Genomic DNA, 27,390 nt, shown 5'->3' with positions numbered 1-27,390 from the left:
TTCATTGGTGTGGAACTGAAATGTATGCACACTCATATAGAACAGGTGCATTACTCACATTGCACTTTGAAGGGGTATTGAAAAAAGATGTATGTGTCAACTTAATTTATCTGTTGTTTTCTATTGTAACAGGAACTGACTAGGTACAAAATAAATCGAACAGTAACGTGAATATAACAACTATTTACAGAGAATTAACACGTCGTATCTATTTTTTAGTGTTTTCAGCCTCTTTTCCAGTCTCAAGAAGAAGGCTATTAATACCAACTTTTTTCAATTCTTCAATTAATTCCCCGTTTTGATGCATTTGAAGCATTATATCACATCCGCCAACGAATTCACCGTTTATATATACTTGCGGTATCGTTGGCCAGTTTGAAAATTGTTTTATACCTGTAAGATATATGCATATGACACATACACACAAGACGAAAATATATGTATAACAATTTGCTACATATAGCATTTCGTATGTTGTATTATCAAATATAATATGTATTACCAAAGACCACATAAAATTTGACTGAACATGAATCAAAACCTAGGTACATATCACTAATATAAGAAAATAATCATGACTTGAATAACCTATTGTGTTATTTAATACCGCTGAAGGGAGAATGGTTATTAAGATAAGAGTAGTAGTTCAAATTGATGCATAGATAAGAGATTGTTAAAACGTTTTCTATTGACCATATATAATTATAAATTTGAATATCGTCTAGAAGTTTCTAGTCTTTATGCCTTCTGTTCTTGGATACCAGATTTTTTAAAAAGCTATTTAATGTGTTTATATAAGCATTAATAACGAAAATTGAGTAGTCTTTTTTAGTTCATTACAATGTGATACACTCTTCTTGGAATCTACTAGAGTTGGGGCACTGAAATTTGTAAAATTTAATCAATTAATACCTTGTCGAAGTTCTTCGTCAGCCAGTACGTCATGTGCGTTATATTGTACACCATGCATTCTGAGAATTTGTACAACAGCATTACTGAAACCACATCTTGGTTCCTCTGGCACGCCTTTCATGAAAACTACCACTTTATTTCCCTAAATAATGAAAAAAGAACTCTTGATATCATTTTCAATAGTAAATATCGCTACGTGAATCACTATAAACATCTGATACGTGTAGTTGACAAAAAAAATCTAGTCCTCCTCATTTCATCTTCCATCTTATAAGTATGTTATTCTTAGTCTAAAATTGAAATTCGCAACGTTTACAGTGTAAATGAAACCTCTGAAATGTATTACTGTTAGATTTGAAATGAATAAATTGAATATTTGCGTTATAATTATCAAGAGTTTTTAAAGAATGTGGAAGAGAATGAACATCTGTTCATTGACATATCAAATTTTTTGACCGGCGTTTGAGAAACATAGAAAAAACAGGGTAATGTCACAAAAGTTAATTTCTAAATCGTCATGACTTCTATGAATGTGAGTTGAAATCGTTTTTTTTGTTTCCAATTAAATTAATGAGGTATTATGTTTCCCTTATGGGACACTAATACATATGCTACTTGTGTGTTATGTAATTATGTCGATCATCTGAGTATCAGCTCGTCAAATCAAATCAATACTAGCTATAAACTTCTCAGAGAAAAATGAACATAGTGGACTTTTCGTTTGGAAATGTTGTTAAAAGTATTCAACGCAAGTTCGCAACGCAAGTTGTGTGGTATATCTGTACTATCTTTAATTTCCAGTTACTGTATTCATAATATATTATTTTATATAATGCTGTTATAAGTGAACAAGATGTGAATTATTTATAAATTGGCAAATAGGGTGGTTTACTGAATAGCAATTAAATTCTTTCAACAAATTGTACACACTTTGTCATGTATTGTGTGTTTCTACTACAGCAAGGAAAGTTTTTTTCTCTCAAAGCCTGGTTGTTAAGTTCTAAAGGAATATAATTTTTGAGTTGGTTGATTTTGAATTATTCACACGAATGAAACAGATGGCTGCGAAATATGAAATATAAATACTAAACTTTATGAAGATATTTTCGTGTTACAATTATTCAAAATTGCGTATTAAATTTTCACATATTTCTTATACAGTAAACCAAATCTTTGTAACAAGTAACAGTCTCATTGATCTCGCCTAGACATTGAAATACGAATTGAAGAGCGCAAAATACGAGTAAGGTCTAGACACATCCATTGAATGCGTTGAAAAAAAAAGTGACCCCAATAGTCATTTAATGAGAAAATGTCAAATAGTGAACGGAAATAAGTAACGTAACTTGTTACTAGCCTTGCAATGGCATTATTCCTGAAGAAATGAAAACGTTGATTTTGTTGCATCATATTAAACACGAAAGTGGTTACTCAAGGTGATATTGTTATTCGGTATACTTCAACTCACCTTAACGAGATTTCCTATCTCCTCCGGTTTGGTTGCGAAATTTCTTACCAGAGACGCAAAACGTATGGTTCTGAACATCGTTAGTGAGTATTTTCAGTAAACGGCGCTCACTGTTGAAGTAAGTTTATAAGTAACAAAATGCGTTGTGCGGTTTCTTTGGTGACCGCACAGGTTTTTGAGGTTAGGGTTAGATTGGATGGATAGAATTCACTTAATTGAAAAAAGTTAGGTTAGGACACAAACTATACGACACACGTATCACGTGATGATCGACTATTTGTGAAACAAGGATGCATAATTTGCGCCTGTCGCCATCTTGCGATCGCACGCAGTAGCTCTGCACTTAATTCCAGCAGTCAATTGTATCTCTCTCTTACACCAATGCCCGAAAGAGATGTAGCATATAGAGTCCAAAGCACAGGCCAAAAGGAAGAAGCCTTTATCAAACTTTGTGTTTTTTATACTGTAAGAACCTGATAAAAATAAGATAACGTTTCACACAGGTTTCCATCGCGATTTTTTCTTCTACAAAATAACCAAGCAAAATGTCAATTCTAAGGCCATTCACCTGCGATGATATGTTCAAATTCAACAACGTGTAAGTACTGACTCTGCACAAAACGTAACCTGAAAAATATTGTGATCCAATAACAAAAGTTCAATGTACTGTAGAAAACTTTTATCAAAACCAATTATCATCCTTTAAATCTAAATCTTTGAGCCTATTTTATGTTATTGGTTGGCTTTAGTTGTCTAAGCTCGAACTGATTCTTGAACCGATGCAATGTAATCTTTATTATGACATTTTGTATCTGTTATGAAACAGGAATTTGGATCCACTCACGGAAACAGTATCCTTTTATATGCTGCATTATTCCACTTACATTGAAAATTGAGATACACAAGAAGAAATAAGACTAAATATTTGTCTTTGGAAAATTTATGTTTCAATTCAATTTTTAAACAAACCCTTAACGGTTCCATCTTAGTACGGACTGTCATTCTACATGCAGTACCTGGCCCATTGGCCTGAGTATTTTCAAGTTGCTGAGTCCCTATCTGGAGAAATTATGGGTTACAGTAAGTAGGCTAATATAAAAAGAATGAACACTATGCTATAGAGTAAGATCATAAATAATAATTTGCAGCTATTAAAAGTGAGTTCAATAATAGTTAAATATATACAGTCATTATTCATTACCATGTTTAGTTACTCCAACAAAAGGTAACTGAAACATCTATTCTGAAATAAGGAAAGTCAAGTCTGCTCACAATAATTCCAAAACAAATTTTATATAAATCTAATAGTATTAGCACTGGATCCGTTACTTCTGTAGGACCTTTGCAGTTATGGGAAAAGCTGAAGGCCACAGTGAAAATTGGCATGGTCACGTAACAGCTCTTACCGTTTCTCCTGATTATCGTAGGCTAGGACTAGCTGCAACATTGATGGAATTTTTGGAAGGAGTATCAGAAAAGTATGCACCAGTTTGTCATTATTTCACTTTTGGAAGGTGTGCACGCAACAGTGATGAAACATGGTTACATATATATAATTTATAATGTTTCAGGAAACAAGCCTACTTCGTTGATCTTTTTGTCAGAGTGAGTAACAAAGTCGCAATAAAAATGTATCAAGAACTGGGGTATATCGTCTACAGAACCGTTTTAGAGTACTACAGTGGTGATCCAGATGAAGATGCTTATGGTTAGTCGCATGTTCAACCTATATTGAATAAAAGAACAACAAAATTATTTGAACAAGTCTGTGGCCAAAAAAAGTAAATGACATTGAAATTAAACGTCGGTTTTATAATGTCCCTCAGCAGAATAAGTAGAAGGAAGAGAAAGTCATTGCCTGCAATTTGATTAAACTTCTACCAATAATCTTCTGGGGTTATAATTATTAATTATGGTGTCTCTATTATTGGATGTTATTTTTTGTTTTAGATATGCGAAAAGCTTTATCGAGGGATGTTAAAAAGAAGTCAGTTATACCATTAACACATCCTGTGAGACCTGACGAAGTTGATTGAGTGAAATTGTGAAAAATGTATAATTCAACTATAACAAACAACAATAAACGTAATATTCTGTTTCATTCAGAATATTGAAATAATACGTAAAGAATTTCAAACAGTTCTTGCATCATATTCACATTAGATTCAAAAATTTTTATATTTCAATATCAATGTCAATAAATCATCATGAATAAACGGCGTACGTTTCTTGAATGCAAGAATGCCTGTGTGATAAATATTATTTACCGACAATCATTCAAGTGCCAAATGTATAAGAATGAAATGAAAATATTTTTGACAGTGAGAAATGTGCATAAGCTGAAGAAAAATGTCAAACCCATCAAAGACGTATTCGTTTTAATAACTTTTGGCAAGATTATTTCCTGTACACTCCGTGGTATTTGTATGACCCTTTAGGGGATAATTAGACCCTCAGGGACGGAAAAAAGACATTAAATTAGCAAAGTACCAGCGGCAGAGAAATTACGAAAGAAATCTTGCGTTTTTCGGAAAGCTTGAAGAGATCGATAGTATACAGATTAGTGTTGAAAGCAAATGACTGATTCATGACTAGCGGATCGAGCTGCGCATATATCAGTGCGTTTACCAGATTACCGTCGCCCTGGTTACCCGCAGCGTCAGGCTGGATTTTCACGGAGAGTAAAATGCTACCGAGTATTTGACCAATAGGAATACTAAAACAGCTGGAAAGTACTACCTAGAGTCCCTACAAAACGTACTCTGGCGCTACGTGGTGCGCGCTGAATGTAGATTATTCATTTTCTTGGCATTCCTATTGGTCAAAAAGTCGGGCAAAATACTGCGATAGTATTTTGCTGCCCGTGAAAATAAAGCTATATGTCTATTGTATGGTTTTAATTTTGGCCACATGGTTTTCCACTTTTCCAAAAAAGTCGTCAAGTTTCCTGCTTTATACAAGACCGTGATTCTGAACTAGATTCTTTTCCCTTTTGCCATTAGGTAGCGCCACGTACGCATAATCATTTGACAGCTAGGCACGACGAATTGTGGCTTAAAACATTTTGAAAGTTAAATCATTAGTAATAATGAAATAAATTCAGTAGAAATGCAAGATATATGCGAAAATATTCGTACGGCAATCGAGCACGGCCGTACTGATATTATCCGATCTCTATTGGACGCATGTATGATCTTAACCTTATTTATAATTATACGAGTCTTTTTAGTCATTACTTCAAATCAACGAAAACAAGTACATTCTCATGATTATTGGTTAATCTTTCACGGGCTTTTGCAATATATTTCGATTGTATATCTCTGTCACACTGGTTAAATTTTACTTATCAAAACGAATGTCATAACAATTATTTGTCACATGCCAAGTGTTTCTACTAACTGATTAGACATGATATTTTTAATGCACCAGTCTGTTAGGTTTGTGTAATTTTACGCAATTTCCAAGTACAATATTCCGAACTTAATTACACAAATTTGTTCAGGTGAAAATGGAAATACAGGAGAGAGCATTACCAAGGAAAAAATTCTGAATCAGGCTCTCTTAGAAGAAGGAACTTTTCTTCTATACGCATCTAAGGTATGTGCAATTTTTTAGAGCCATTTTACGAAAAATCATTTTCTGATGCATGAATAAACGGTTTGAAATTTAATTCATTGTATGCATTATAGATAAATCAAGTAGACGTTGTGCGAACTCTTCTCAGCTGCGGTGCCGATCCTACGATTCAAAACTCCCAAGGTTACAATGCAGTTGACGTCGCCTCTTCTGATGCAATACGACATATTTATGTCGAGGAACTTTTAAGAGCTACTGCTGCATCTGAGTGAGTATGACAGAATTGAATGTCTTTGTTAGGTAAAAAATATCGTTCTCAAGTAAATTAAACCTTATCAAATGACTTAAATTTATTTGCTTGAGCCAAACTGCTAGCAATTCCATTTAGTGAATCACATATTGTGTACTTTGCAAACTTGTTACTAATGACTGAGAAATTTCAGAACTCGGAGACTTGATAGAAGCTTTATATTCACTTTCACAGGCTGGAAAGGGTTGTGCAGTTACTAGCCGCAGGGATAAACATAAATTCCTGGGATTCGGAGGGGAGTAAAAATACTCCACTTCATTGGGCTGCTTGCTATGGCAACAAAGACATAATTACGTGTCTGATAGGTATTTTATATATTATATGAAAGGAACCATCTCAATAAGTATTTGTGGGACACCCAGATCATACACAATTGTAACAAATGTATTCTTTTACTTAAAAAAAAAAAAAACGAAGATTGAAAAGACAAATTGAACAACAATGAATTCTTACTCTGATTCTAGACAGAGGAGCAGATGTGAATGCAGAGAATGGTTGCGGTGCAACCCCTTTACATGAGGCAGTTAATCGTGGAGAAGTGACAATTTGTCAGCAACTCCTACATTCTGGAGCTAATCCTCTTGCACGGGCGATCAAAGGGTGAGAACATTTAAATCTTTTGATATCTTGAGATTATTAAATATGTGTATCTTTCAAATTGATCTATCACAAATTGAAGCGTCTTACAGAACGAGATTTATCAAAAAACGATTGTATGCCATGTAATGCCAACACAATAATTTTTATTATCTCTGTAAACCGATAATAGTAATTTTACAATGTTACAGAACATTTGCTGGGAAAACTCCGTACGATTTGGCAATTGGAAAGCCTACATTGCACTTGTTGTTCCAGAAATTTTTAGCAGTCACGACATCCAATGAAAGCGAGAATATGCATAATGCTGGTACATTTATGAGCCAAAACTATGGAGACCGAAAAGTATCAAAGTCTTCAAATTTGAGCCAAGTTTCAGTAGATTCTATCAATAAATCATTTGACCAAATATTTGATGGGATGAATCGTGAGCCTGGAATTGATAGTCCTGTTAAAAGTATAGGAGAAAAATATGGGATATTCAATCTCATTTGGCCACAGCCGAAGACTATTATTGAACTTCCAGACTCACTTCCATTCATTGCTGGAAAAGAATTATTTATTTCTATAATACAAGGCACCGAATCGATCCACAGCATATTGGATGTATGGGAGATTAGTAGATCAATATTATTGGAGCTTGGTCATGATGTTAAAATTGGTGAAGTACAACCAAGATCTGGAAAACTGTATTCAGATCAACAGATAGAGTGTTTAGTTAATGGAAACCTCTTCAACGTTAGTAACGGCTACCAATTGCTGATTTCTCAGAATGTTATTAAAGTAACTGCCGGTAGTTTGGCAGGCTTACATTACGCAGTTTGTACGTTTGTACAAATCCTAAGATTATGTAAAACTCACAAAACATCAGACGTTTGCGAAATTGATGCTGTCTTAATTAAGGACGAACCAAGATTCAAACACAGAGGTGTATTACTGGATATTTCTCCAAGAGGACGAATACCCAACCTAGAATACTTATTCCACATGATCGAATTATGGTCAGCATTTAAAATATCTCACTTACATCTCTACTCTAGGTTAGCACCAAGCTGTGATTGGCAGTTGTGTTACACTAGATCAGAAATGGTGACTCTGGATAGATACTGCAGGTACGCATTAGTATAATTGTTTGATGATTAAAAATGTTCATTATGGTCTCCTACAAAAAATTCAGTTCACCATTTGGATTACTATTTAACCTTCACAGAGATCGCCATCTGGAATTAGTGCCAGCTTTGGACGTTGACTCAAATGTAAGCCAACGTCACTTACCTCAAATGTGGCCAGTATTTCAAGAACTGCTTGCCACTTTTCCAAGTTTAAATTACGTCCACGTTGGGCCTCGGCTAGCTGGTTTGCTTGTTCAGTTAGAAAATTTGGACTCAAGTTTATCTGGGAATGAAACTGTGGAAACAGATATGTCTGAAGTATTTAAATCGTACTCTTGTCTCCAAGAACTTTGGCACATTTTGAACTTGAATTCCGATGCAACGTTATTACTGTGTTCAAATGGATTACACTCCAAACCGGATTTACGAAACGTTCCAAGCAATGTTGTCCTGGTAGAATATGGTTTTCAGGTAATGAATAATTCATGTTGTGTCTATATAAAAGCATACATAAAGCATTGTTATACTCTGTAAGGTGTCAGTTATTTTGGTCATTTTGGAATTTTTACGAAGGCACCCAAAAATATGTTGATATTATAGAAAAAAAATCCCCTATAAATATATAAATTTTCGGATAATATTAACACATGCCGGAAGGTGATTGAAATTTTAAACGTAAAATAAATTGAAATTTTAACATTTTAATATTATCCGAAAGTTTTTATATTTACAGGGGATTTTTTTTTATATAATATCAACATATTTTTGGGGAGCAATCGAAAAAATTCCAAAATGACCAAAATAACGGACACCGTAATTTTCGGGGTAATTTAATCATTCAGCAGGCTCTCACGTTCAGCAATGATTAAATAATCTTGTAGAAAGTGCTTTACTATTTTATCTTTGAAAGTTCTTATGAGAGTTTTCCTCTGTTATTTCAGGCAGACTACGATTTCTCGGAATGGACAGAAGTATTCAGAAATGCTGGTGGCAATGTGTTGCCTAGCTCTGGAACAGCAAGTTATAATAGTTTGGCTGGGTGTCCTGCTTCGACTTATGCCAACACAAGGAATGCTGTAAAAACTGCCCTACAGCAAAATTCATTCGGCATTGTTGTAGCTCATTGGTCAGGTAGTCATCATTTGACCCCGCACCCATTCGCTTGGGTAGGGTTTTTAATTGCGGCTGGACTTGCCTGGAATCCAGCTAGCGAGTTTGATACTTTTAATATGGAAAGCTGTGATATGTCGGAACTCCCTAATGCTTCCAGGTAGGCGTTTGGATTAGCTTCAGTTACGTTCTTAGAGTTCTGTTTTCCAATTTTTATCTCGGAAGAGTTATAAAAAATTATTAAATTTACTATAAAAAACTAAAATTACCTTTCACTAAGCAACGTATTTTACAATTACATATTTTCACTTACAATTAGATATAAAAAAAAATGTCTACCCATTTGTATTTTTGCAGACAGCTGACACTAGCGAAACTGCTTGATATTCATGTATTTTCGGACTCAGAAAGAAAAATGGGCAATGCAGTACTTGAATTAGGACGTGTGGATACGTTAGTACTAACACTAAGTAAAAATCAAGCAGTAACAGACTTGAAGCAAATACCAGATAACCGAGGTTCTACTCTTTATCGGCTTTTGACTGACCCAGACAATGTTACGCTGGATAATCTATCGACTGATTTATTTGTGGTGAGTTGACCTGTGAATATTATTAATGCAAAACGGGACTGCTTTTCACAAGTTGAAGCTGCAAACTTATTAATCTAATGCAAATGACTAGACCATGTCAAAATATTTAATTCAATTATAACATTTTCAGAAAATTACTAAGCAAATTAAACGCATTTCCCACTCATTGTACGAAGTAAACCTAACATCAAAGTTTGCTTTAATGGAAATTCAAGAACTTCAATTAACAGCAGACTTGATGCTGACTGCCTGTCGTATTGGAAGAACTCTTATCGGTGTTGGCGTTAATCCAAATAGCAATATGGGCCTAGCTGTAATTAACCTTGGAGTGAGCAATTTACCACCGACTTTTAGGACGGATATAGCCAACAAGCTTTTAGCTCATATTGAGCAGTACAAAGGTGCTTGGCTACAAAGACACTTGCCTCAAGGGCTTCAAAGTTCCTTGTTAGTGTTAACTGCTGCCCTACATAGATTTGTACCCGAATCGTAATCCCAAATTAAGTGAAAATATACAGTGGTCATATAAAAAAACAGAGCTGGGTATGGAAATGAAATTAGACTTGCATAGCCGGCGTATATCAGTAATTTGGTAGGTAAATATAACACCAATACCATCCCTGTTGCTCTCTTGTCACAAGATACAAAGTAGAATATTTGGTCCACTTCCTCCGAATTCTTCTATTAATGACATCAAACTTCATCGCCTCATACCTGTGTGCAATTGTTTCAATACTTGAAAGTTTAAGGGAAAAATATGCAAACCTACTTGACGAAACTTGTTGCTAACATTGCAACACTATGGTTAGAAAAAAACTTACAAGTTTGAAATAATTAGTATGTGATTTCATATTATATAAATTTTTCAAGTGACAAATAAAATGAAACTATGTTGCCTTAATTTGTAATTTCTACTGTTATCCAGCAGTTTTTGAAGTATTATTAACACTGGTATCTAGTATTAATAATAGAATAACTCTACAGCTTATAGCCTAAATATGTACCTCGAATGAAGGTATGGAAGAAATAAAATCTTTGAAATATAATTATATATTATATAGTATATATGTATATGTATATATAGTATACAATGTTTAATCAGAAAATCGATATAATACAATTTTTGGAATACTGCATTGTCAATTGAAGCCTCAATTATTTATATACAAGGTGAGAAATTCTAAGTTTTGTTACACTGAGAAAAGTTTTTGAAACATTGTAAGTATCTTGTATAGTACAGGAAATATTATTTTCTTCCATGAAACATAGATATCACAATATCGTTTTTTGAATTTTCTTTCAATTATTTTACTCACAATCGAATTACATCTGTTGAATTTTTTGTTATACTTTTCCTTGTTACAAGATGGTCTTCTACTTCCATTTGACAAGACACTGGCGTATAAAGCCGTCCAATTTTATTTCGTTGATCAGCAAGTGAAGTTGCTATTTTATCTAGTATATGCTTTTAGTGCAATTTTTTTTTTCTTTCTAATATTACTTTATGATTGAAGCTGATTTCGAGCAATAGGTGAATTATTACTCTTATTTATTGATAGTTCCTTCTCAAAAATTCTAGAATTATCGATGTCGGTATTATTTGATATAACTATTTTCCAGAAAGGCACACTTCAAAGGCTTGACAAGAGTCAATTAAAAACTATTAGAACAGCAGGAGGTTCATTACATATTCTCAAGTTCTTATTCGTTATGCTTTTGCTGCATACTCGTTAAAATTAGAATTGATTTATTGTTGGGAATAAAATGCATATTCAAAAGAATATGAAGCAACGAACTGACAGAAATCTTATTTGCACATTAGCAGTTGTGATTATTGTATCAAAAAATTTGTCCATTAACAACGGACTTGAAGAATAGTACAAAGTAAGAATTGCACTTAGTAATTTCTGTATCTGATTCAATTACGGTAGCCTATTGTAAAATTTGACACTCATTAGGCTGCAATAAGATGAATTAGAATTTGTGTGAAAAATGCCTTTTAAACGATGACAAGATCAAATAAATTAAATTGATCTTCGCTTTTAAACATTTAAGCAATCATCTATAGTATGATAAATAAATATTAGTCACCTATAATAAATTAGAAGCAGTAAGTTTGTTCCACTCCTATCGAATTTCATTTATAAAAAGTTTCTCCTATAGTATTAAAACTATTTTTTAAATGCATGTGGAGTCTGGAAGTGTTTAGTGGTTGTATAGATAAATAACATATATCGATAAAAAGCTGCTTAATGGTATAAAAAAAATTATAACGCTCTATACAATTGAAACAAGATCTTGACGTAAAAGGGAAAGTAAGAATTTACAAGTAAGCTAAATGCCTCCATTAATGAATTTGAATTTAGTTCAAGATCACGTTGTAAAGACCTGGAAAAATTCTGCGGTCTTTGAATTTTTTTTAAAGATCAAAATCTCTGAATATTTTCTACCTGTTCTGATGAAGTATTCTTGTCAACAAGATTATTACGATTGTTCTCCGTCCAACCACCCATTTCTAAGTCTTCCTTCCGTTGTGCTTCAGCCTCTTCAGCTTTCATTCTGTAGTATTCGTTAATTTCAAATTGAAATTTTGGGCTTGTTATACCAAAAAAGTTTGCTAGGGATTCTCCAACATAATCACAAGCACTCAAGGTCTTACTACCCATCCAGGTTGTCTGATACCAAATCCATGGAAACCAAGTCAGAGTTTTCTACTCCATAGCGAAAAATAAGAGAATAAAGACAAATTTTGTTAAAAGTTCAAATTAGCTTAAAACTAATCTTTATCAGAATATTCATCTGATATTTCACAAAAAGTAATCTTCTGTTTATTGTAAATCTCATATTCCGTTCGAAAGGTCGATATTAAAAGCTTCTCATCTGAACGATAGATATTTGCTATTAATAAATCACTTCAGATTGGGTAAGCTTGACTCAGGATTGAACCAATAGATGTCAAACATCAGGCACACGAAACTTTGGATATACTAGTCAGGGTTCGATGGGTCATCAGTATATTCCAGATTCTATAATAATTCTGCTGAATTAACTTTTAGGGATATCGAATTCAAATGTGGTGGATCACAACATCTAAATAAATTGAAAAATAACAAGAAATGTTGAAGTTTGTAGCACCAACATATAGAGATGTGGCATCAAGAATTTTCCAATGAAGAACTACTTATTTAATCTTTCGAATATTTGACAGAAACGTTTGGGATGCAAAAAAATAAAGTAATGAAAATTGATTTATCACTACAAATTTTAAGTATAGTGGGATTCTCCAAACTGTACTCTTCATAATTTCGAATTTGTCATTCTAGATTAGACTGCTTGTATTCCTTTGAACTCGATTAAGATGTGAATCGACAGTATAATTTCTCGTTCGGAACATCTAATTGATGTAAAGAAAAAAAAATGGTAAAGAATTAGATTGCATTCTCTTTAACCAATTTTGTTTACATGCAGATTGCCGAGTACTAAATACTTTAGGAATGTAAAATCAGCCATGAGTTGAGCTACACTTTCCCTTTTCATTTATTTTTACTGTAATATTGACTGGTTTTTTCACTTCTCACGATTAAAACCTCTATGTTATGTCAATGTATATCTGTTTATTGTTGAATAAAATGAATACTTGATGCACAGCATTCTTTTACCTTCGCATCACAAAAGGAAATTAGAGTGCTATTTTATTAAAGTAAATTGGACTTACAGGATCGACGACTGGTAGTTCAACCTTTGCCTTCAGACCATCACTTTCATCTTCGGAGGAATATTCTTCTAGAGTTCCATCCGAGCAATGGATCACTCTTCTCGGTTCCTTAGTGATTCTGGGTTCCATCTTATAACAAAATAGATACTGAATATCATGCAGATACAACGATAAGATTATTGAAAATGATTGGCAATGATGTCACATTCTAAAAACAACTTATACAGTGATCTTCAATGTAATGTTGTTATTCGAATTTTGTGCTATTACTTGTACTAAGTAATTGTTGTGAAAAGATTGTTGTCATGAATGTTTACAATTTACCTTCGATGGGTTTATGGGAATAATTTTATTTCTCTTCCCCAGTTTGTTTAGTCAAAATTTTTGAATTTATTTAATATATAAATTATATAAATATATAAATTCGAATAATCAAATTTTTAAATAATAGAGCTCGTCGGTACGTTTTTTAGCTTATAGTCTGCTTGTCAACGCTTTGCTTACTCGTATGACAACACCCTTCAAAATAACCGTATGATCGTCAATTTAACGATAAAAATAGTACTCAACACATGTGAAGTTTAGCAACGTCAACAAAGCGATCGGTAACGGGATGACATCACTTTGACTTCGAATGAGCAACACATACACAAGCTCTACCGTATTCTTATTTCCGTTCTTTTATCTTTGGTAAGTCGCCATAGATAAACAGCTATTGATGCAAAAAATCGTGCCTCACATGATTCATGAGCACTGAAAAGAGAAAAGGAAAATAACAATAGATGATTCTGTTGGATAAGTTTTTCCAGGTTAGAAAATTCAAAAATTTTTTCGAGGTGTAAGGAAATTTGGTGACGTAATTCATGAAGAAAATTTGGGACCACACTTTCAAGATTTCAACCATAAACGATCGCGCATTGTTTACATCACACTTTAATTATCATATAATGTAATGCCCACTTTTGACAGGTGTCACGATCGCAAAATCATTTCGTCGACGAATGAGTTTTATGTGTACAAAAATCGTACAATACGGTCGAATGACTTATTTTAAATAGATTGGATCTAACAAGGCGTTGAACAAGGATTTTATAATGACTTCTTGGATAACTCTGACGCCAAGGTAAAGTTGTTTTCGTTTATCGGTTTCTCTCATTGATTTAATCTTCCGGTTTTCAATGCGCTTTTATTTGTGTTTGCAGGCTAAGAGAAGGCCTGGATATTATAGATAGAATTGATTCTGGTAAACTTCGTCTACTCGCATCTAGAATCTGCCAAAGCTTACAGACAAGTGTTGAAGGCAATGTGTTTAGTCCGAGTCAAGAGGAAAAATTGTCAGTTTCATTAGGGCTGAATAAAACAGAGTTGAGTTTACTTCTTGACACTACGACACTGATCTATGCGCAAGCTGCTTATTATGTTGTTAAGCCTGCTTTGATGGAATCTGACATGAAAGAAACATTCGCTATTCAAAACGAAAAAGCTGATGTACTCGTTCAGATCTGGGCTACCTACGCAAAGAGTATAGTTGATGAATTACTACAAAAATCTATTTTCCCAGTCCAGGTGAATTCAGATATATTTAAAAATTTCATATCATTACTTTCTGTGCATCATACAGATTTTGAAAGTAAAAAGAAAATAGAGAAAATATTTTCGCTTATCATTATTTATTATTTTTTTAAGGTTACAGAGATTAATTGGAATCTCAATGTCCAGTCTTCGTCCACGGTAATGGCTAAAGATATGCGTTCAACTGTAATGCTTCAAGTTGGGCTAAACGATACTTCGAGCAAGCAGTCAAAGTCATCGATAACTATTGAAACCGACAAAACAGGCTTATTAGAACTGTACAATAATTTAGAAAAGATCCAAAGCCAATTAGATTCCCTTAAATAAGGATTCAATTGTAAAAATACAATAAACTATTGATTGTTGAAGAAAAGAATAAAAAATCTATAAAACAAGTGTTATTTACAGTCGAAATGATTCTCTTACTCATCCATTGTTGAGACGATTTTTAATCAATCATTGAGTCGGGGCATGGTGCAAAGGTCGGGCAGGATCTATATTAGGTCCATGTTAGGTATATATTATATTTTTCTGTCATTTTGTATTGTCTCAATTAAGCAGACTTACATCACTTCACAAAATTTGTATTATTGTAATAAGACTTTGAAATGGCCTTACCATGACTCAATCTACATGCATACCTAGAATACTTCCTTGACTTATTCATATAATGGACGATCGTAGTACGTGCCAGTTCTTCTTACATTAATAATGAGACGAACACTATGCAAATCGCACTGTCAAATATTTAGTACTATTTTTACTAAATCTATTTTGTTATTTCGTCTGTTATATATATATATATATTCATTTATGCTTCTGACTACTACAAAGGTCACTAAAGGGTGATTGAAAAATTTATTTTATGTGGAAATAATTATAAATTGGTCATCTATCTGTGCCATAGAGAGGCAATGCACAAAACAAAATCTCGATATAGGGTTGGAATTACAATTACCATAGTATATGGCAATATTTAGATAATCTAACATCTCCATTTAGTATTCAAGGGAATGGAATAGAAAACACGATTCATGCAAGATGGATATTACCCTTATTTCTTAAGTCCTATCGTTGATTAATAAATTTGCGGCAGTATTGTTAATTTTTTTTTTTTTTGCAACGAAAATAATATGGTAACAAGATAAAATATTTGGATGTTCACATAATCCTGGACGAAGTAGAGTTTTTGATTTCCATTTATATTCATTCCATGAATTTTATAAGTTGTCGAGCAATTTTATAATTAACACACTTTAGTGTACTGAAAATTGTTACAATATTGAATTCCATTGATATATAAAATAATTTGTCCGAATTCAATTGCTCTTTGCAAAAAGGAAAAACCAGACAGCAGTATCGCTTGGCAGAGGCGCAAAAATTGCCTGTAATTTGTGCAAAACTCAGTGTGACATGAAAAATAAAATAAAATATTTTGCATTTGAGCGCGAAGACATAGATTAAAAAATCAGCCTTTGCATGAAAACAAATTAATCCAAGTTTCGGGTGACACTGAACAATATTCAGAATCACATTTATCCAATGAAAAAACCTATCTAGCCTTAATTTACTGTTGAATAACATTCTTTCAACCATACCCTGAATTTATCATGTATCGTATCATCTCATCTTTCGGCTTTCTTTATATATTTTTATCTTCAGAACTAACTGCCTCAAGTTTCACCCAATTTAAGTGTGCAGTCAGTATACATGTTTTGGTCAAAGAAATGGAAATTTTTACTCAACGCTCACTGCTGTCTAGTATTCAGCACTCTTTTCACGTCATCAAGTAATAGGATACTTTTATTATCCAATTGAGTGCCAGTACCGTAGTTGGTACACTCAGGCAGATGGTGAATATTGTTTTCTAAGCCTCTGAAAATCAATTTCTTTTTGTAAATATTCCTTAACAAAAGGATGATCTAAATGGGAGTCCTTCAACTGACTCAAATAGCGATTTACAACTTCTGGTGGTTTCCCCATATGCTGTGAAAGAACAATCATATTGATCAATGCGTCTGGATTGTTGCTATCTTTGTCCAATGATTCTTGCAACGCTGATTCTGCCTCTTCATATTTTGCTTGTCCAATAAAGCAGGTTGCTTGTCCATTTAACAGCATACTTGTGCTAGAATGTTTATCAATCATTTCCTGCAATCAGTAATAGAAATCAATATAAGAGAGAAAAAGTTTGTTTTTCTCTGGCAAATTAATATCCAAGCTTATTGTTAGATCTGAGACAACTAACATCAGACTACCATCAACTTTTTCAAGTATCATAATGTGAGAATATCATCATTTCTACTTCTGATCAGCAGTTATCTGTACCTGAAATATATAATACGCGTCTTGGAGTTTATCACCTCCGCTACTTATATTGAGCCAGGCTTGAGCTAATTGGGTTAAAGTAGCGTCGTCATCCTTTTCTTGCATTGCTTTAAGTTCTTTTCTTGCCAAATCGAGACGATCCATTTTTAGATAAATTTGTAGTGTAAGAGCGAGGCATTCCAGATTATCTGCATTTCGCAATATTCTTAATGCAGATTCCAAATTCTTTTCATGGTAATAAATTGTCGCTGCGACAATCATGAAGTTGTGATTGTCTGTATTAGCATTTTTGGCTAATTGGTCAAGTTCAGCAATGATTGCTTCACGCCTATTTGAATTGGCAAAGTATTCCGCCAGCATTTTCAGTGGCTGTAGATCTGATGGAGATGAATTATTTATTTCGTCCAGTACCACTCGGAATTTTCTTTGTGCTATGTAGACTCGGTACAGAAATACATCTCGTTCCAGTGCTACTTCTGGCGTAGACGGCTATATTGAAGGATAAAATAAGCGTAAAAATGTGTTCGCTGAATGATCAATTCTTTTTATATGATTATTATTTAAATTATAATCTGATTGAGGTTATGTTTGGTTTGCGTAAAAATTTCTTTCGTAAGTAATAAGATGACGTTGTAAGTGAAAATGACAGGTCAAAGAATATTTAACGATGCGTTGCAAAATAGTAGCGATCGTAATTATTAATTTTTATATATTTTTCATTCTTCAATTGCACTTCAATAACTGGAGATATGATTCCATAGAATTTCACGGTAAGTAGCAATCTATGAATTAGGTTAATCATTCATTTCAACGTGTTCATAGTAATTTCAGTAATACGTGGCATACGAATATTTCGTTTGATATTTAAAAACAGAAATACCACAAGCCAGTGTCAAGTGCAAAACGAATTTATGAAGTGTTTCAAGAATGTGTACAGGAGTCCACGTCTTGAACGATACAGTAGCAACTTGACGTTTGATAATAACACATGCAAAAAAACAGTATCCTTGAAACATTAACAAAGATATTTTATAAAACTGTTTATACCTTCACTTTTTGCGCTTCGTTGATACATTGTTGATAATTACCGATGTAAAAATGATTTTTAACATCGAATAACTCATCAACGTCGGCCTGCTGCTGACGTGCCATCTTTCTACACTGGCCCTGTCACGCGTTACATCAATGTGTTCCAGTTTCAATTGGATTTGTAAATCAATCGTTGTTTATCGCGAACCGATTCTAGCTCAAAATACGATTATACAATACATCGGTTTTCTATAGATGGGATTCTGACGTATAGCGTCGATAAAATATTTTGAGCTAAGTATTTAGCAAACTAAATGAAAATCAAAGTATCGGATATTCGGCTTCCGAATATATACGGTCGGAAAGTCTACGGCACTCTGGAACACGTGGGCAGAGTGCGTTTGCGCCACGTCTTGCACTGCAATGCGCATTTCAGCTTACATATGTTCGTACGATACATAAATCGCATGAACATATAGTTTTAATTAATGATAGTACCACAATTTACAATCCCGCGTTCATTGATTGGAATGTCGGATTTCTTTTGATCAATGTAACTCGGATAGATTCGAAAAGGTTTCTGCTATCGGTGTCAGTAGTACCTGCGGACTAAACATGGCGACCGATCCACGTTTTCGGTGATATACCGCCTTTTTAGGTTATGGACGTTAAAAGAGATCGAAGCGTTTATCTGCAATATCAAGTTATTTTTCATTCGTAAATTAGAATTTGGTAATCTTGCGCATACCATTCACGGATAGACGGTTTAGAAGTATAAAAATGGACATCAGCGCGTTATTTAAAGCCTGTGTGAAGACTGTACGTCTTCGCAACAAAGCTTTGGGTATACCAAGCGACCCAAAGTCCCCATTAAAAAAAACCACGAAGCAAACTCCGTTTTTCCGCAAAGCCAGAGACGTTGTAATGCAAATAACAAAGTTGAGAGATTTTTTGTTAGAAAATAGAAAGGCGTATTTAAATTTTGCCAATCACTTAGCGAGTCAGCCACAAATGAGCGAAGCTGAAAGAGATCAAATTGATTTAGGTGCACAGAAGATTATGACCACTTGTTCTCATCTCATAAAAGATCTTGAAAGAGAACTGGCTGGATTTGATTGTGCACGTCAGGATCTAGAACACAGAGAAATAGTACTGCTGTTGATTGAGAAATATTTGCGAGATGTCTGCAAAGTATATTCAGAGCAGAAAGCGATCAGAGTAAAGAGAGCAATGGAGATGAGGAAGATGGCTAGATTAGAATCGAATACAAGCAAACTAAAGGTGTCTAAATCATCGCTCAGTGTACCTGAAGTACACGAGGAACGAGACCAGCTAAGCTCCAGTGAATCGAGTCCAATGAAAATCCAAGAAATCAACGGGGATGTTAATTTATTGGCAGATGACGAGGAGCTCACTGCTGAAGATATTCAAATACTTGAATCTGAAAATGCTCAACTGCATAACGAGTTGAATACGTTAACTGAAGAGGTAAAGCAAGTCGAGAGCAAAGTTGTCCACATTGCCGAACTGCAGGAAATATTTACAGAGAAAGTATTGGATCAGGATAGAAATTTAGATAGATTAATGACAACCGTTGTTGGATCTACAGAAAATGTCAAAGAAGCGAATGAACAAATCCGTCAAGCCATTCAAAGGAACGCTGGTTTGAGAGTATGGATTTTATTTTTTCTCATTGTTATGTCATTTTCACTTTTATTCTTAGACTGGTATAACGATTGAAATAAATCTAAACTTAGGTCAATAGATGTTTACATTTCATACTTCTAGTGTCGGAGACAATTTTTGAATAAACACGCCAAGTGCAGATTTTGCTACCAAACAATAATTTCACATATTACTGGATATGAGCTCTGGTTTCGTCTTTCATAATTTTCATACACCAGTTCGTGATTTCTATACTAAGTATTTATAAGTTTACTGAAAATACATAATAAAATAAGATATTCGAGCATTGAGATACATTTTGTTTTGTGGCAGTTTGTACTGTTTCATTATTCCACTTAATTATTTTAGAATTTTTTAAATTTTGGTAATCATACTTTACATATTAATAGTTTGTGTAGAAAAATATGGATATTATTTTCCGTAAAACTTGTGCATTGCTGCGAGGAAATTATTTAATATAAAATTCATTATTAGTAGGTATGCATTTGTAATTCCCGATATTTGACATCAGCAAATTTGTTTAAAATGGATTATAGATATAAATCAGCAGAGAAAGCAAATGGAAAAACATCAGAATTGCTAAAATATTTCAATATATTTCATGTTGGAAAAATTGTACATAAAACACTTGTATTTTATAATTAGTAATAGCAATAAAGAAAATTATTAAAATAATATATGCGGTGGTATATTTTGATCGCAATCAAAATGACTTCATTACCAAAGTATCCACCCTATCTGTGAAAAAATGTTGTACGCAAAGGTAGTTTTTCCTTGTACCTTAAAAATCAGGTCCTATTTTCCTATTTCCATCATTCCTTTCATTCAATGGCTATCCTAAATATCTGAATTATACGTCATTCATAATTTAATGTTGGTTTCATCCACCTGACTTCCTCCCCTAGGTCAAGTTGGTGAATGAAAAAAACGAACTATTTATTGTTTTTAATCAAAATTACAATTGATCCAAACACTGAATCTTCATTTTCATACTTGATTATTACACAAAAATAATCACTTGATGAATTACTCCTGCAGAAATTTTGGAATAATTCCTATAAAGTCTTCCAAGATTGTATGGGTTGCCATCTGATATGTTGGCATACACACTGCTAGTTTGGTTCATTTAATTTATAAAACTATAAATGAATCATCGTCGTAAAATTAAAAAAATAATAAAGATATGAATTAAAATACACTGAAGTTGGTCAGATTGTTGGTCGTTACCTACTTGAAAAGTGGCGTAGACAAGAATAAAAACCAGGTGAAAATAAAAAATTATCAGGATTAAAACTCACTCAGGGCTGCATAAAATTATAGGAATATTTAGGATGAGAATCGTATTGGAGTGACTGGCCTACAATTATGCATTGTACAATCCAAACCGTCGATACCAAGGGAATTTGCAAACTATCAGCCTTTTCAACGAGCCAAGACGGGCATCTATTATCTGTCAGTACTGCAGTTACGTGAGACAAATCGGTTTCTGTAAAAAGAGAAATTTTTCTTACACATGTGGGTTTGACATGCCACTTTTGTACAAATGATTAACAGTTCATAGTGCATTATTCTTATTTTGCAACAGGTTTAGTCAAAATACCCCTGTCAGAGCGTACTGTTCATGTTAACAATTCTACTTTAAGAGAATATTTCTAATTATAAGAATTAATGTAGCTACCTGGGTCGTTTACTATTTGAACTACAGCACCAGCATTCTCACAGATACTACGCCAAAATTGAATTGTACGGTTGATCACGTTTCTGTTATCCAGTACTGGCAAGGCTATTATCATCCCACTAAATGGTTGTTTGATCAATCGATCGTACGATTCAATGTATTTCCTTTTCTCTTCACTCCAACCAGCTGGCAATTCATATGGAGTAGGTTTGAGAGTTTTATTCTAGGAGAGAAACATGCAACAAGCTTTAATGTAAGTCTACTAACTTAAAGTATAATTTTTCATAAAGAGACCTTGTAATACTTACATCCCGACAGCACTGGATCACCCAGTTGTGACTGTAGGTTGGAATTCCAACCGAAAGGCATTGTATGCTCTTTGCCGTTAAATTTGGCACATTGGTGATAAGTTTAACCTTTTTATATTCAGATTGTGGTATTTGTTTAAAGGAATCGTACACTATTCCTCCTCCATTAATTAATTGTTTTTTCACCCTATCTTTAACAAACGGCGTTTTAAGCCATTCTTCTTCATTTTCTGTTCCAGGTTCCGAGCATGAATCATCTGTATGATGACGTGAAATGACATCCGATGAGGTCGAGGTCAAAATGAAAGACATATTTTCAAATATTGACGACGATGGCGGAGGTATAGGTCCAAGTTCAGCATCGTCCTGTATTTGCTTAGACTTGCCTCGTCCTCTTCCTTTCATTCTATCTGAAGGTCCTTTTGATATTGGAACTGATGGCATCGCTAGTAGTTCAGGTTCAACACCATCCACATCATCTGTTGCTGAAATATCAGACTCATTCGTTTTGGTTTCGCTTTCTGAACTTGACATTGCTTGTTTATTTCCTTTGAGTTTTGGAAGACCAGACCCAGATGGTGATATGGATTTAGTTGTTTTGTTAGATCTTGGAGAAATTACTTTCCTTAATTTGGGTGTGGACACAGTCGGAGTAGCAGCTCGCCTTGATCGTCTTTTACCATCTACTAAGTTGTCAAGACTAACTTGACCCAAGTGCTGTGGAGTTTTTGGTAGATTTTGTGAAGCAACATCTATCTCTTCTTTCAGAATTTGAGCCTGCCCTGGCATCAAGGATATGTCGTTAATTTGGACTCTAATTTTCTCACCAGTGTCCATTTCAACTGTATAATATATCACATTTTTAACGTTCTCGGATTTCAAAATTATCCCCATTGATGCATAGCTGTCCTCTTTGCTAGTAGCATAAACAGACAAACCTTCCCTCAATGATTCAGGCATAGGTATTACAAATTCCTCCATCACGAGTTTACTTTTACCGTCGTAAAACTTTATCCTATATTTGTCTTTAGTTTTACCAGTAACTTCACCTGGATAATAAGTATTGTCTGACCATTTGGCAAATACGACTTTGCCTATCAATTCATCATTTGGCAAATTTTGTGGAGTCAGACTTCTGAGCTTTTCTGTTCTTGTGCTCAGGCTAACAGGCGTTGATAAACTTGAAACTTGTTTCGATAGCTTATCTGATTGAATACTGTCGATGCTCTCACGTTTTTTGTTAACATGCAGTCTAGCTTCTTGACTCGTAGTTACTATTTCTGGTGAGACTTTCCTGATACCATTGCTTTTCGCAGTTCCATTAGTTGCACGTTTTCGTTTTAGTAGTTTTTTATCCTTTGTACTTTTTGGAGTTGACACTTGTGGAGGCATTTCTGTATCTTGTATTACTTCTGGCGTAGACGATAATACTTTATCTTCAATTTTGCCAGGTTCGTTATCAAGCTGGAAGCTTTCTGGGGAATGAATGAAAGCATTTGCAGACTGCAAGAGCGCTTCTGAAATTAAGCGAGTATTCTTCCATCCATCAGTTATTTTTTCTTCCGAGAGCACTTCCATTGTTGGCTTTCTAGCATGTTTCGCACGACCTTTTGGTTCTGAGAAGTTGGTGTTCTTCAGTAGTTTTGCAGCCAAAGAAGCAGCACTAGACAAGGAACTTGAGGAGCTTACCGTTGATGCAATGGAAAGCCTAGATGGGGGAAGTGAAAACAGTTGAGGATTGCTCATGACAGATCCTGGAGAATTATCTTTGTTTGCATTCCCAGATATGTCAGCTAGACATCCAGATACATCACTATTTCTTCGAGCAGCCGAATGTTCAATTACTGGCTCGCAGTGCACATCCGTTACTTCTTTATACATTATTTCTTTGGTAGTTTCGTCAATGTGTAATATGTACTTCAAGTCAACATAGAATCGCGTTTTTTTTTCAATTATTGTTGTTTTGATCCCCAATGACGTGTTCAAAGAATTATCAATTTTATTATCAGATGATTTTTGTGCATTAACATTGCCGACAAGACTATCTCCTTCACTGTCAGTAACAACATTCACCATCTCCAAGGTGTCATTTAGTTTAGGGCTGGATCGAAATCTTTGTTCTGTATTTAGGTCATCTGCAACGGACTCAGAGGTCTCGCCTTTATTCTGTCCCAGCACTACATCATCAGCAAATGGATCAGATTCGCTGACCAGACTGACCGTCTTTGCATTGCTACTCATAGTTAAATCATCTTCATTTGATGTATGACAATCTAATATTTGGCTGTCATCATTGTGTTTGTGGACTTCTGCACCACCTGTGGACTTGTAGCTCGAGTCACTGTTAGTTTTGCTGTCCAAGCAGCTCTTATAAATTGTTGTATTTTTAGGGCTTTCCTCATTTGAATCATCCAAAATAATTTTCTCCCCTTCTTCATCAATTTCCACCAAGCCTAAACACCTTTTTTTCTCTTGGCTTGAAGATTTTCTGTCGTATATTACCTCTATGCTCATTCGTGACTTATTTGAGCCATGAGATCCTGTGTCGCAAGTAGATTCCGAGTTACTGTCACTAGTTGGCAGAGGTACGTTGAAAAATTCCTTGTCCACTTCGTGGGAAACATTACCTTTCTTTTCGCTAAACTTTGTACTTTTGCAACTCTGTTTCTCAATCAAATCTGCACTTACAATATTTGGGCTGTCATCCGTAGTATTGCACATTTTATCATCTTCAGTTGTTTCTTGTACATCCTCTCCGTTGGTAGTCCTTTCTGATGTCTCATCAGAGGCTTCGATCAACATCTTTCCATCAGGTTGTGGAACCACTTTTTCGTTGTCTGACAAAGCACTGTTACTGTCAAATGAATTGGGCTTACTATTAGCTGTATCAAGTTCTGAATCACGTTTATCTGGGGAACTTGTATTCTTTTGATCAGATTCATCTGATTTAACATTTGAACTTGTATTTCCCAAGGCGGATAAATCACTTGAAATAACTGGTTCAAATTCATCTGAATCTTGTGTTTCTGCAATAATTACATTTTTCTGTTGACTTTGGGTAACGCATGGTTTTAATTTCTCTGCATCGTCAATATCTTCGGTATTTTCAGAAAGGATATCTAATTGTTTTTGTTCATCCTCAATAGGTACTTCGTTTACAATTAATTTTGTATCTGCATTTGCCATGTTTCTATCCAGTTTTAAGGCATCTCTTTGTGATAGAGTTCGCTGGATCTTAGTTGCTGGTTCGTCAAAAGAATCAGCCTTACGTTTCCTGGATGGAGAAGAAATTTGAGGTGGAGTACCTTGAATAATTTCTTCTTCATCGCTCCCCTTTTTTTCATTACATTTTGAATCATGAGCATTGTCCTCCATGTTTAAACTTTGAATATCCTTTTCTTCACTCAGTTTCCTTTCGTGGATATGAATATTTTGTGTCTCATGAACAATATCAGGTTTTGTCGGACTATCTTTAATGAGTTGTGTCTCTGCTAGGATAGTTTTTTGTTCTACAGAGTCTCCACCAGCTTCAGGTTCGCAGACATTTTTCACAGCTTGGGACCGAGATGTTATACTTTCATCCGAGTCTTCAGCAACAACCAAAGCAAAATCTTGACTTTCATCCAACATTTGGCTTTCCCCTGTGTTTGCATCTTTTTCATAATAAGTGTCTTGTGAATCTACTACGGGATTATCATTTTCTTGACTTTCAGCCATTTTTGATTACTTGGAATAAAAAATCTGTAACAAAAAAAAATGTATTTGTATACAATTCAGGGCTTTTTTGTTTCTAATTAAAGTTGAAACAATTACAGTACTTAGAGTATTCTAAAGACAGTCATGTTCTCTTTTTTATACTATGGTAATAATAGAATAAAATCTTCGAACAGTTGTGATTCATTAGATTTTTTGGTGCCGATTGGCAAGCATGCAAAATTATAGAATACATTGAATTTGGACGAAAAACACTGGTGGCTCAATAATAATTAATTAACTCAAGTTCAAAAGTTTTTTGGACAGCTAAGATCAGATTGTATAGGGTATAAATAAATCAAATTCATTTTTCCCTAGACTTTAATACGGCTGGGATTTGGAAAATATTACTAATCCAAAATTTCAATTGAGCGTGTTAGCTAAAAATTCATTCGAGACATTTAATTCTGAATCTATGTGAAGGTCCCAATATTTCTGCCCACATTTTATACTGTGTTTTATGGTTTCTTTGAGTTACATTTAAAAAATGCTGTTGCAAGATATGCAGAAAACTTTTTTAAACCAATATTTGTCAATCAAATTAACAGATATAAACGTAAATGCACAATGTGCTGAATGGCTGGTAAAATCTGTCAAAAACAATGAGGTCATATGTACTATTTCATTAAAATATCTGTAATTATCGCGTATTATAAAACATGTATATAATAATTGTTGCACATTATACATGGTCCATTTTTTTTTACAAAGCTGAAGAACCGATACTGGGTATACGCTATTTTTTTTAATTGGTTTTTTCACACTTTACAGCTTTCTGAGAGAAAAATTTGTGCTAAAAGTTTTTTTTACTGGTGCATAGTGGTTAGTTAATTCCGAATTAAAAATACATATGATGCAAATGTTGAAGCGTTACTTATTAGTAGTTATTGCCATAAATAAAACGTTGAATGCATCGTTCAATTTACACCCCTGAGTAACTTCACCGTCATTTGATCCAACAATTTTCAGAACAGTCTTTATTTTGCTGCGTCAAACAATCCGGCGCCTTAACCTATACAGCAGTGATTTTCTTCGTCGGACAATATTAATTCTGTATAGAGAGGATAATTGGTATGTTTACAAATACTGTAGGTTCGTGACTACGTTGGCTCTCTGTTGTTCTACGATTATTATTATTGTTATTATTTCTCCAATAAACGTTGTTTAAAATTCGATGAAATACTTGTTACCGCACTACATCAAGGGTGCCCTAATTTTTGAGCGTCGTTCATCGCTTGGATAGTAGTTTGCGATATGGATATTATATATTGAATGTAATCTCACCTGTTTGCTAAAATGTTGTACTCGTAGCATTTACATTTCACATATTCACTCAGCTCTCACATAATTGATCAGTCATAACTGATAAATACCCGGCATTTCAGTTATGATTACAGGATCGCCCAGACACGCCGCCTCCAAAGTTCACAAAGCGCTGTAAACTGCGTGTGCAATGACCACTGAAATAGAGATATACGTTCTTGAATAATAGGAATGCCGATAAAACAGGGACGCGCCATCTGGTGGTTAGTATATATATCAGTAAAATCACTAATCTTATCAACATTCCTATTGGTCAAGAACTGAAATCCAGGGATAAAGAGAATTATACCGTGTTTGAATGGGCATCTTTTTATTTCCCCT

At 34.2% G+C, this 27,390-nt stretch overlaps 8 protein-coding genes across 10 annotated transcripts in view; 4 read left to right on the top strand and 4 right to left on the bottom strand.

The window, feature by feature from the left end:
• Window positions 1-116: 116 nt before the first annotated feature.
• On the bottom strand, window positions 117-2,596 carry LOC124413207 (glutaredoxin-related protein 5, mitochondrial). The gene is made up of 3 exons (XM_046893640.1): window positions 2,381-2,596; window positions 913-1,054; window positions 117-393 (listed from the first exon to the last, which is right to left on the bottom strand). The coding sequence occupies exons 1-3, from the start codon at window positions 2,456-2,458 to the stop codon at window positions 209-211; spliced, it is 405 nt and encodes a 134-aa protein (XP_046749596.1). The 5' UTR covers window positions 2,459-2,596; the 3' UTR covers window positions 117-208.
• A 194-nt stretch (window positions 2,597-2,790) lies between these two features.
• The window catches only part of LOC124413204 (N-alpha-acetyltransferase 20), a 28,432-nt gene continuing 3,832 nt past the window's right edge, over window positions 2,791-27,390 (top strand). The window contains exons 1-8 of one of the 2 annotated variants that reach the window (XM_046893638.1): window positions 2,791-2,978; window positions 3,207-3,231; window positions 3,370-3,460; window positions 3,729-3,858; window positions 3,952-3,985; window positions 4,053-4,088; window positions 4,331-4,475; window positions 12,495-12,503. In XM_046893638.1, the coding sequence (XP_046749594.1) occupies window positions 2,926-2,978; window positions 3,207-3,231; window positions 3,370-3,460; window positions 3,729-3,858; window positions 3,952-3,985; window positions 4,053-4,088; window positions 4,331-4,384 (423 nt within the window). In that variant the 5' untranslated portion in view covers window positions 2,791-2,925 and the 3' untranslated portion in view covers window positions 4,385-4,475; window positions 12,495-12,503. Of the gene's footprint in view, window positions 2,979-3,206; window positions 3,232-3,369; window positions 3,461-3,728; window positions 3,859-3,951; window positions 4,089-4,330; window positions 4,476-12,494; window positions 12,504-27,390 lie in introns of those variants that run through there. The other variant, XM_046893637.1, reaches the window with a different exon arrangement.
• LOC124413185 lies at window positions 5,398-10,345 on the top strand. Its single transcript, XM_046893592.1, has 10 exons — window positions 5,398-5,567; window positions 5,883-5,977; window positions 6,070-6,224; window positions 6,441-6,571; window positions 6,731-6,866; window positions 7,055-7,975; window positions 8,074-8,446; window positions 8,917-9,245; window positions 9,443-9,677; window positions 9,808-10,345. Exons 1-10 carry the CDS (start codon window positions 5,489-5,491, stop codon window positions 10,168-10,170), a joined length of 2,817 nt encoding a protein of 938 aa, XP_046749548.1. The 5' UTR covers window positions 5,398-5,488; the 3' UTR covers window positions 10,171-10,345.
• On the bottom strand, window positions 11,731-13,786 carry LOC124413206 (protein FAM177A1-like). The gene is made up of 3 exons (XM_046893639.1): window positions 13,717-13,786; window positions 13,393-13,521; window positions 11,731-12,388 (listed from the first exon to the last, which is right to left on the bottom strand). The coding sequence occupies exons 2-3, from the start codon at window positions 13,519-13,521 to the stop codon at window positions 12,104-12,106; spliced, it is 414 nt and encodes a 137-aa protein (XP_046749595.1). The 5' UTR covers window positions 13,717-13,786; the 3' UTR covers window positions 11,731-12,103.
• LOC124413203 (COMM domain-containing protein 10) lies at window positions 14,154-15,365 on the top strand. The gene is made up of 4 exons (XM_046893636.1): window positions 14,154-14,201; window positions 14,451-14,515; window positions 14,595-14,958; window positions 15,079-15,365. The coding sequence occupies exons 1-4, from the start codon at window positions 14,175-14,177 to the stop codon at window positions 15,289-15,291; spliced, it is 669 nt and encodes a 222-aa protein (XP_046749592.1). The 5' UTR covers window positions 14,154-14,174; the 3' UTR covers window positions 15,292-15,365.
• On the bottom strand, window positions 15,475-18,638 carry LOC124413198 (coatomer subunit epsilon). The gene is made up of 3 exons (XM_046893626.1): window positions 18,340-18,638; window positions 17,293-17,781; window positions 15,475-17,115 (listed from the first exon to the last, which is right to left on the bottom strand). The coding sequence occupies exons 1-3, from the start codon at window positions 18,442-18,444 to the stop codon at window positions 16,807-16,809; spliced, it is 903 nt and encodes a 300-aa protein (XP_046749582.1). The 5' UTR covers window positions 18,445-18,638; the 3' UTR covers window positions 15,475-16,806.
• LOC124413197 (syntaxin-18) lies at window positions 18,661-20,121 on the top strand. The gene has a single exon (XM_046893625.1). The coding sequence runs from the start codon at window positions 19,102-19,104 to the stop codon at window positions 20,059-20,061; it is 960 nt and encodes a 319-aa protein (XP_046749581.1). The 5' UTR covers window positions 18,661-19,101; the 3' UTR covers window positions 20,062-20,121.
• Window positions 20,333-27,201, bottom strand: LOC124413184 (TP53-binding protein 1-like). 2 transcript variants are annotated; one of them, XM_046893590.1, is made up of 4 exons: window positions 27,031-27,201; window positions 21,994-25,734; window positions 21,686-21,908; window positions 20,333-21,493 (listed from the first exon to the last, which is right to left on the bottom strand). In XM_046893590.1, exons 2-4 carry the CDS (start codon window positions 25,708-25,710, stop codon window positions 21,306-21,308), a joined length of 4,128 nt encoding a protein of 1,375 aa, XP_046749546.1. In that variant the 5' UTR covers window positions 25,711-25,734; window positions 27,031-27,201; the 3' UTR covers window positions 20,333-21,305. The 2 variants fall into 2 exon arrangements, with proteins under 2 accessions (XP_046749546.1, XP_046749547.1); XM_046893591.1 differs by lacking the exon at window positions 27,031-27,201 and having other exon boundaries at window positions 21,994-25,801.

This window comes from Diprion similis, chromosome 12, assembly GCF_021155765.1.
Source record: "Diprion similis isolate iyDipSimi1 chromosome 12, iyDipSimi1.1, whole genome shotgun sequence".
In the NCBI taxonomy this organism is placed as follows: Eukaryota; Metazoa; Arthropoda; class Insecta; order Hymenoptera; family Diprionidae; genus Diprion; species Diprion similis.
Note: the sequence above shows the minus strand (reverse complement) of the source record. Positions and strands in the feature narration are given on the sequence as shown.

What these genes read in the sequence shown, in the direction of transcription:
- LOC124413207 (XM_046893640.1), bottom strand. Translation starts at nt 2,458, where the DNA reads ATGTTCAGAACCATACGTTTTGCGTCTCTGGTAAGAAATTTCGCAACC. An exon ending in AGATAGGAAATCTCGTTAAG is followed by an intron (nt 1,055 to 2,380) that starts GTGAGTTGAAGT and finishes TTCATTATTTAG; the next exon opens with GGAAATAAAGTGGTAGTTTT. An exon ending in TGACGAAGAACTTCGACAAG is followed by an intron (nt 394 to 912) that starts GTATTAATTGAT and finishes TATATCTTACAG; the next exon opens with GTATAAAACAATTTTCAAAC.
- LOC124413185 (XM_046893592.1), top strand. Translation starts at nt 5,489, where the DNA reads ATGCAAGATATATGCGAAAATATTCGTACGGCAATCGAGCACGGCCGT. An exon ending in ACTCTGGATAGATACTGCAG is followed by an intron (nt 7,976 to 8,073) that starts GTACGCATTAGT and finishes TAACCTTCACAG; the next exon opens with AGATCGCCATCTGGAATTAG. An exon ending in GAACTCCCTAATGCTTCCAG is followed by an intron (nt 9,246 to 9,442) that starts GTAGGCGTTTGG and finishes GTATTTTTGCAG; the next exon opens with ACAGCTGACACTAGCGAAAC.
- LOC124413206 (XM_046893639.1), bottom strand. Translation starts at nt 13,521, where the DNA reads ATGGAACCCAGAATCACTAAGGAACCGAGAAGAGTGATCCATTGCTCG. An exon ending in AACTACCAGTCGTCGATCCT is followed by an intron (nt 12,389 to 13,392) that starts GTAAGTCCAATT and finishes GCTATGGAGTAG; the next exon opens with AAAACTCTGACTTGGTTTCC.
- LOC124413203 (XM_046893636.1), top strand. Translation starts at nt 14,175, where the DNA reads ATGATTCTGTTGGATAAGTTTTTCCAG. An exon ending in TGTTGGATAAGTTTTTCCAG is followed by an intron (nt 14,202 to 14,450) that starts GTTAGAAAATTC and finishes TATTTTAAATAG; the next exon opens with ATTGGATCTAACAAGGCGTT. An exon ending in TGGATAACTCTGACGCCAAG is followed by an intron (nt 14,516 to 14,594) that starts GTAAAGTTGTTT and finishes TTGTGTTTGCAG; the next exon opens with GCTAAGAGAAGGCCTGGATA.
- LOC124413198 (XM_046893626.1), bottom strand. Translation starts at nt 18,444, where the DNA reads ATGGCACGTCAGCAGCAGGCCGACGTTGATGAGTTATTCGATGTTAAA. An exon ending in ACGAAGCGCAAAAAGTGAAG is followed by an intron (nt 17,782 to 18,339) that starts GTATAAACAGTT and finishes CCTTCAATATAG; the next exon opens with CCGTCTACGCCAGAAGTAGC. An exon ending in ACGCGTATTATATATTTCAG is followed by an intron (nt 17,116 to 17,292) that starts GTACAGATAACT and finishes TACTGATTGCAG; the next exon opens with GAAATGATTGATAAACATTC.
- LOC124413197 (XM_046893625.1), top strand. Translation starts at nt 19,102, where the DNA reads ATGGACATCAGCGCGTTATTTAAAGCCTGTGTGAAGACTGTACGTCTT.
- LOC124413184 (XM_046893590.1), bottom strand. Translation starts at nt 25,710, where the DNA reads ATGGCTGAAAGTCAAGAAAATGATAATCCCGTAGTAGATTCACAAGAC. An exon ending in TGATCCAGTGCTGTCGGGAT is followed by an intron (nt 21,909 to 21,993) that starts GTAAGTATTACA and finishes TTTCTCTCCTAG; the next exon opens with AATAAAACTCTCAAACCTAC. An exon ending in TCAAATAGTAAACGACCCAG is followed by an intron (nt 21,494 to 21,685) that starts GTAGCTACATTA and finishes CTCTTTTTACAG; the next exon opens with AAACCGATTTGTCTCACGTA.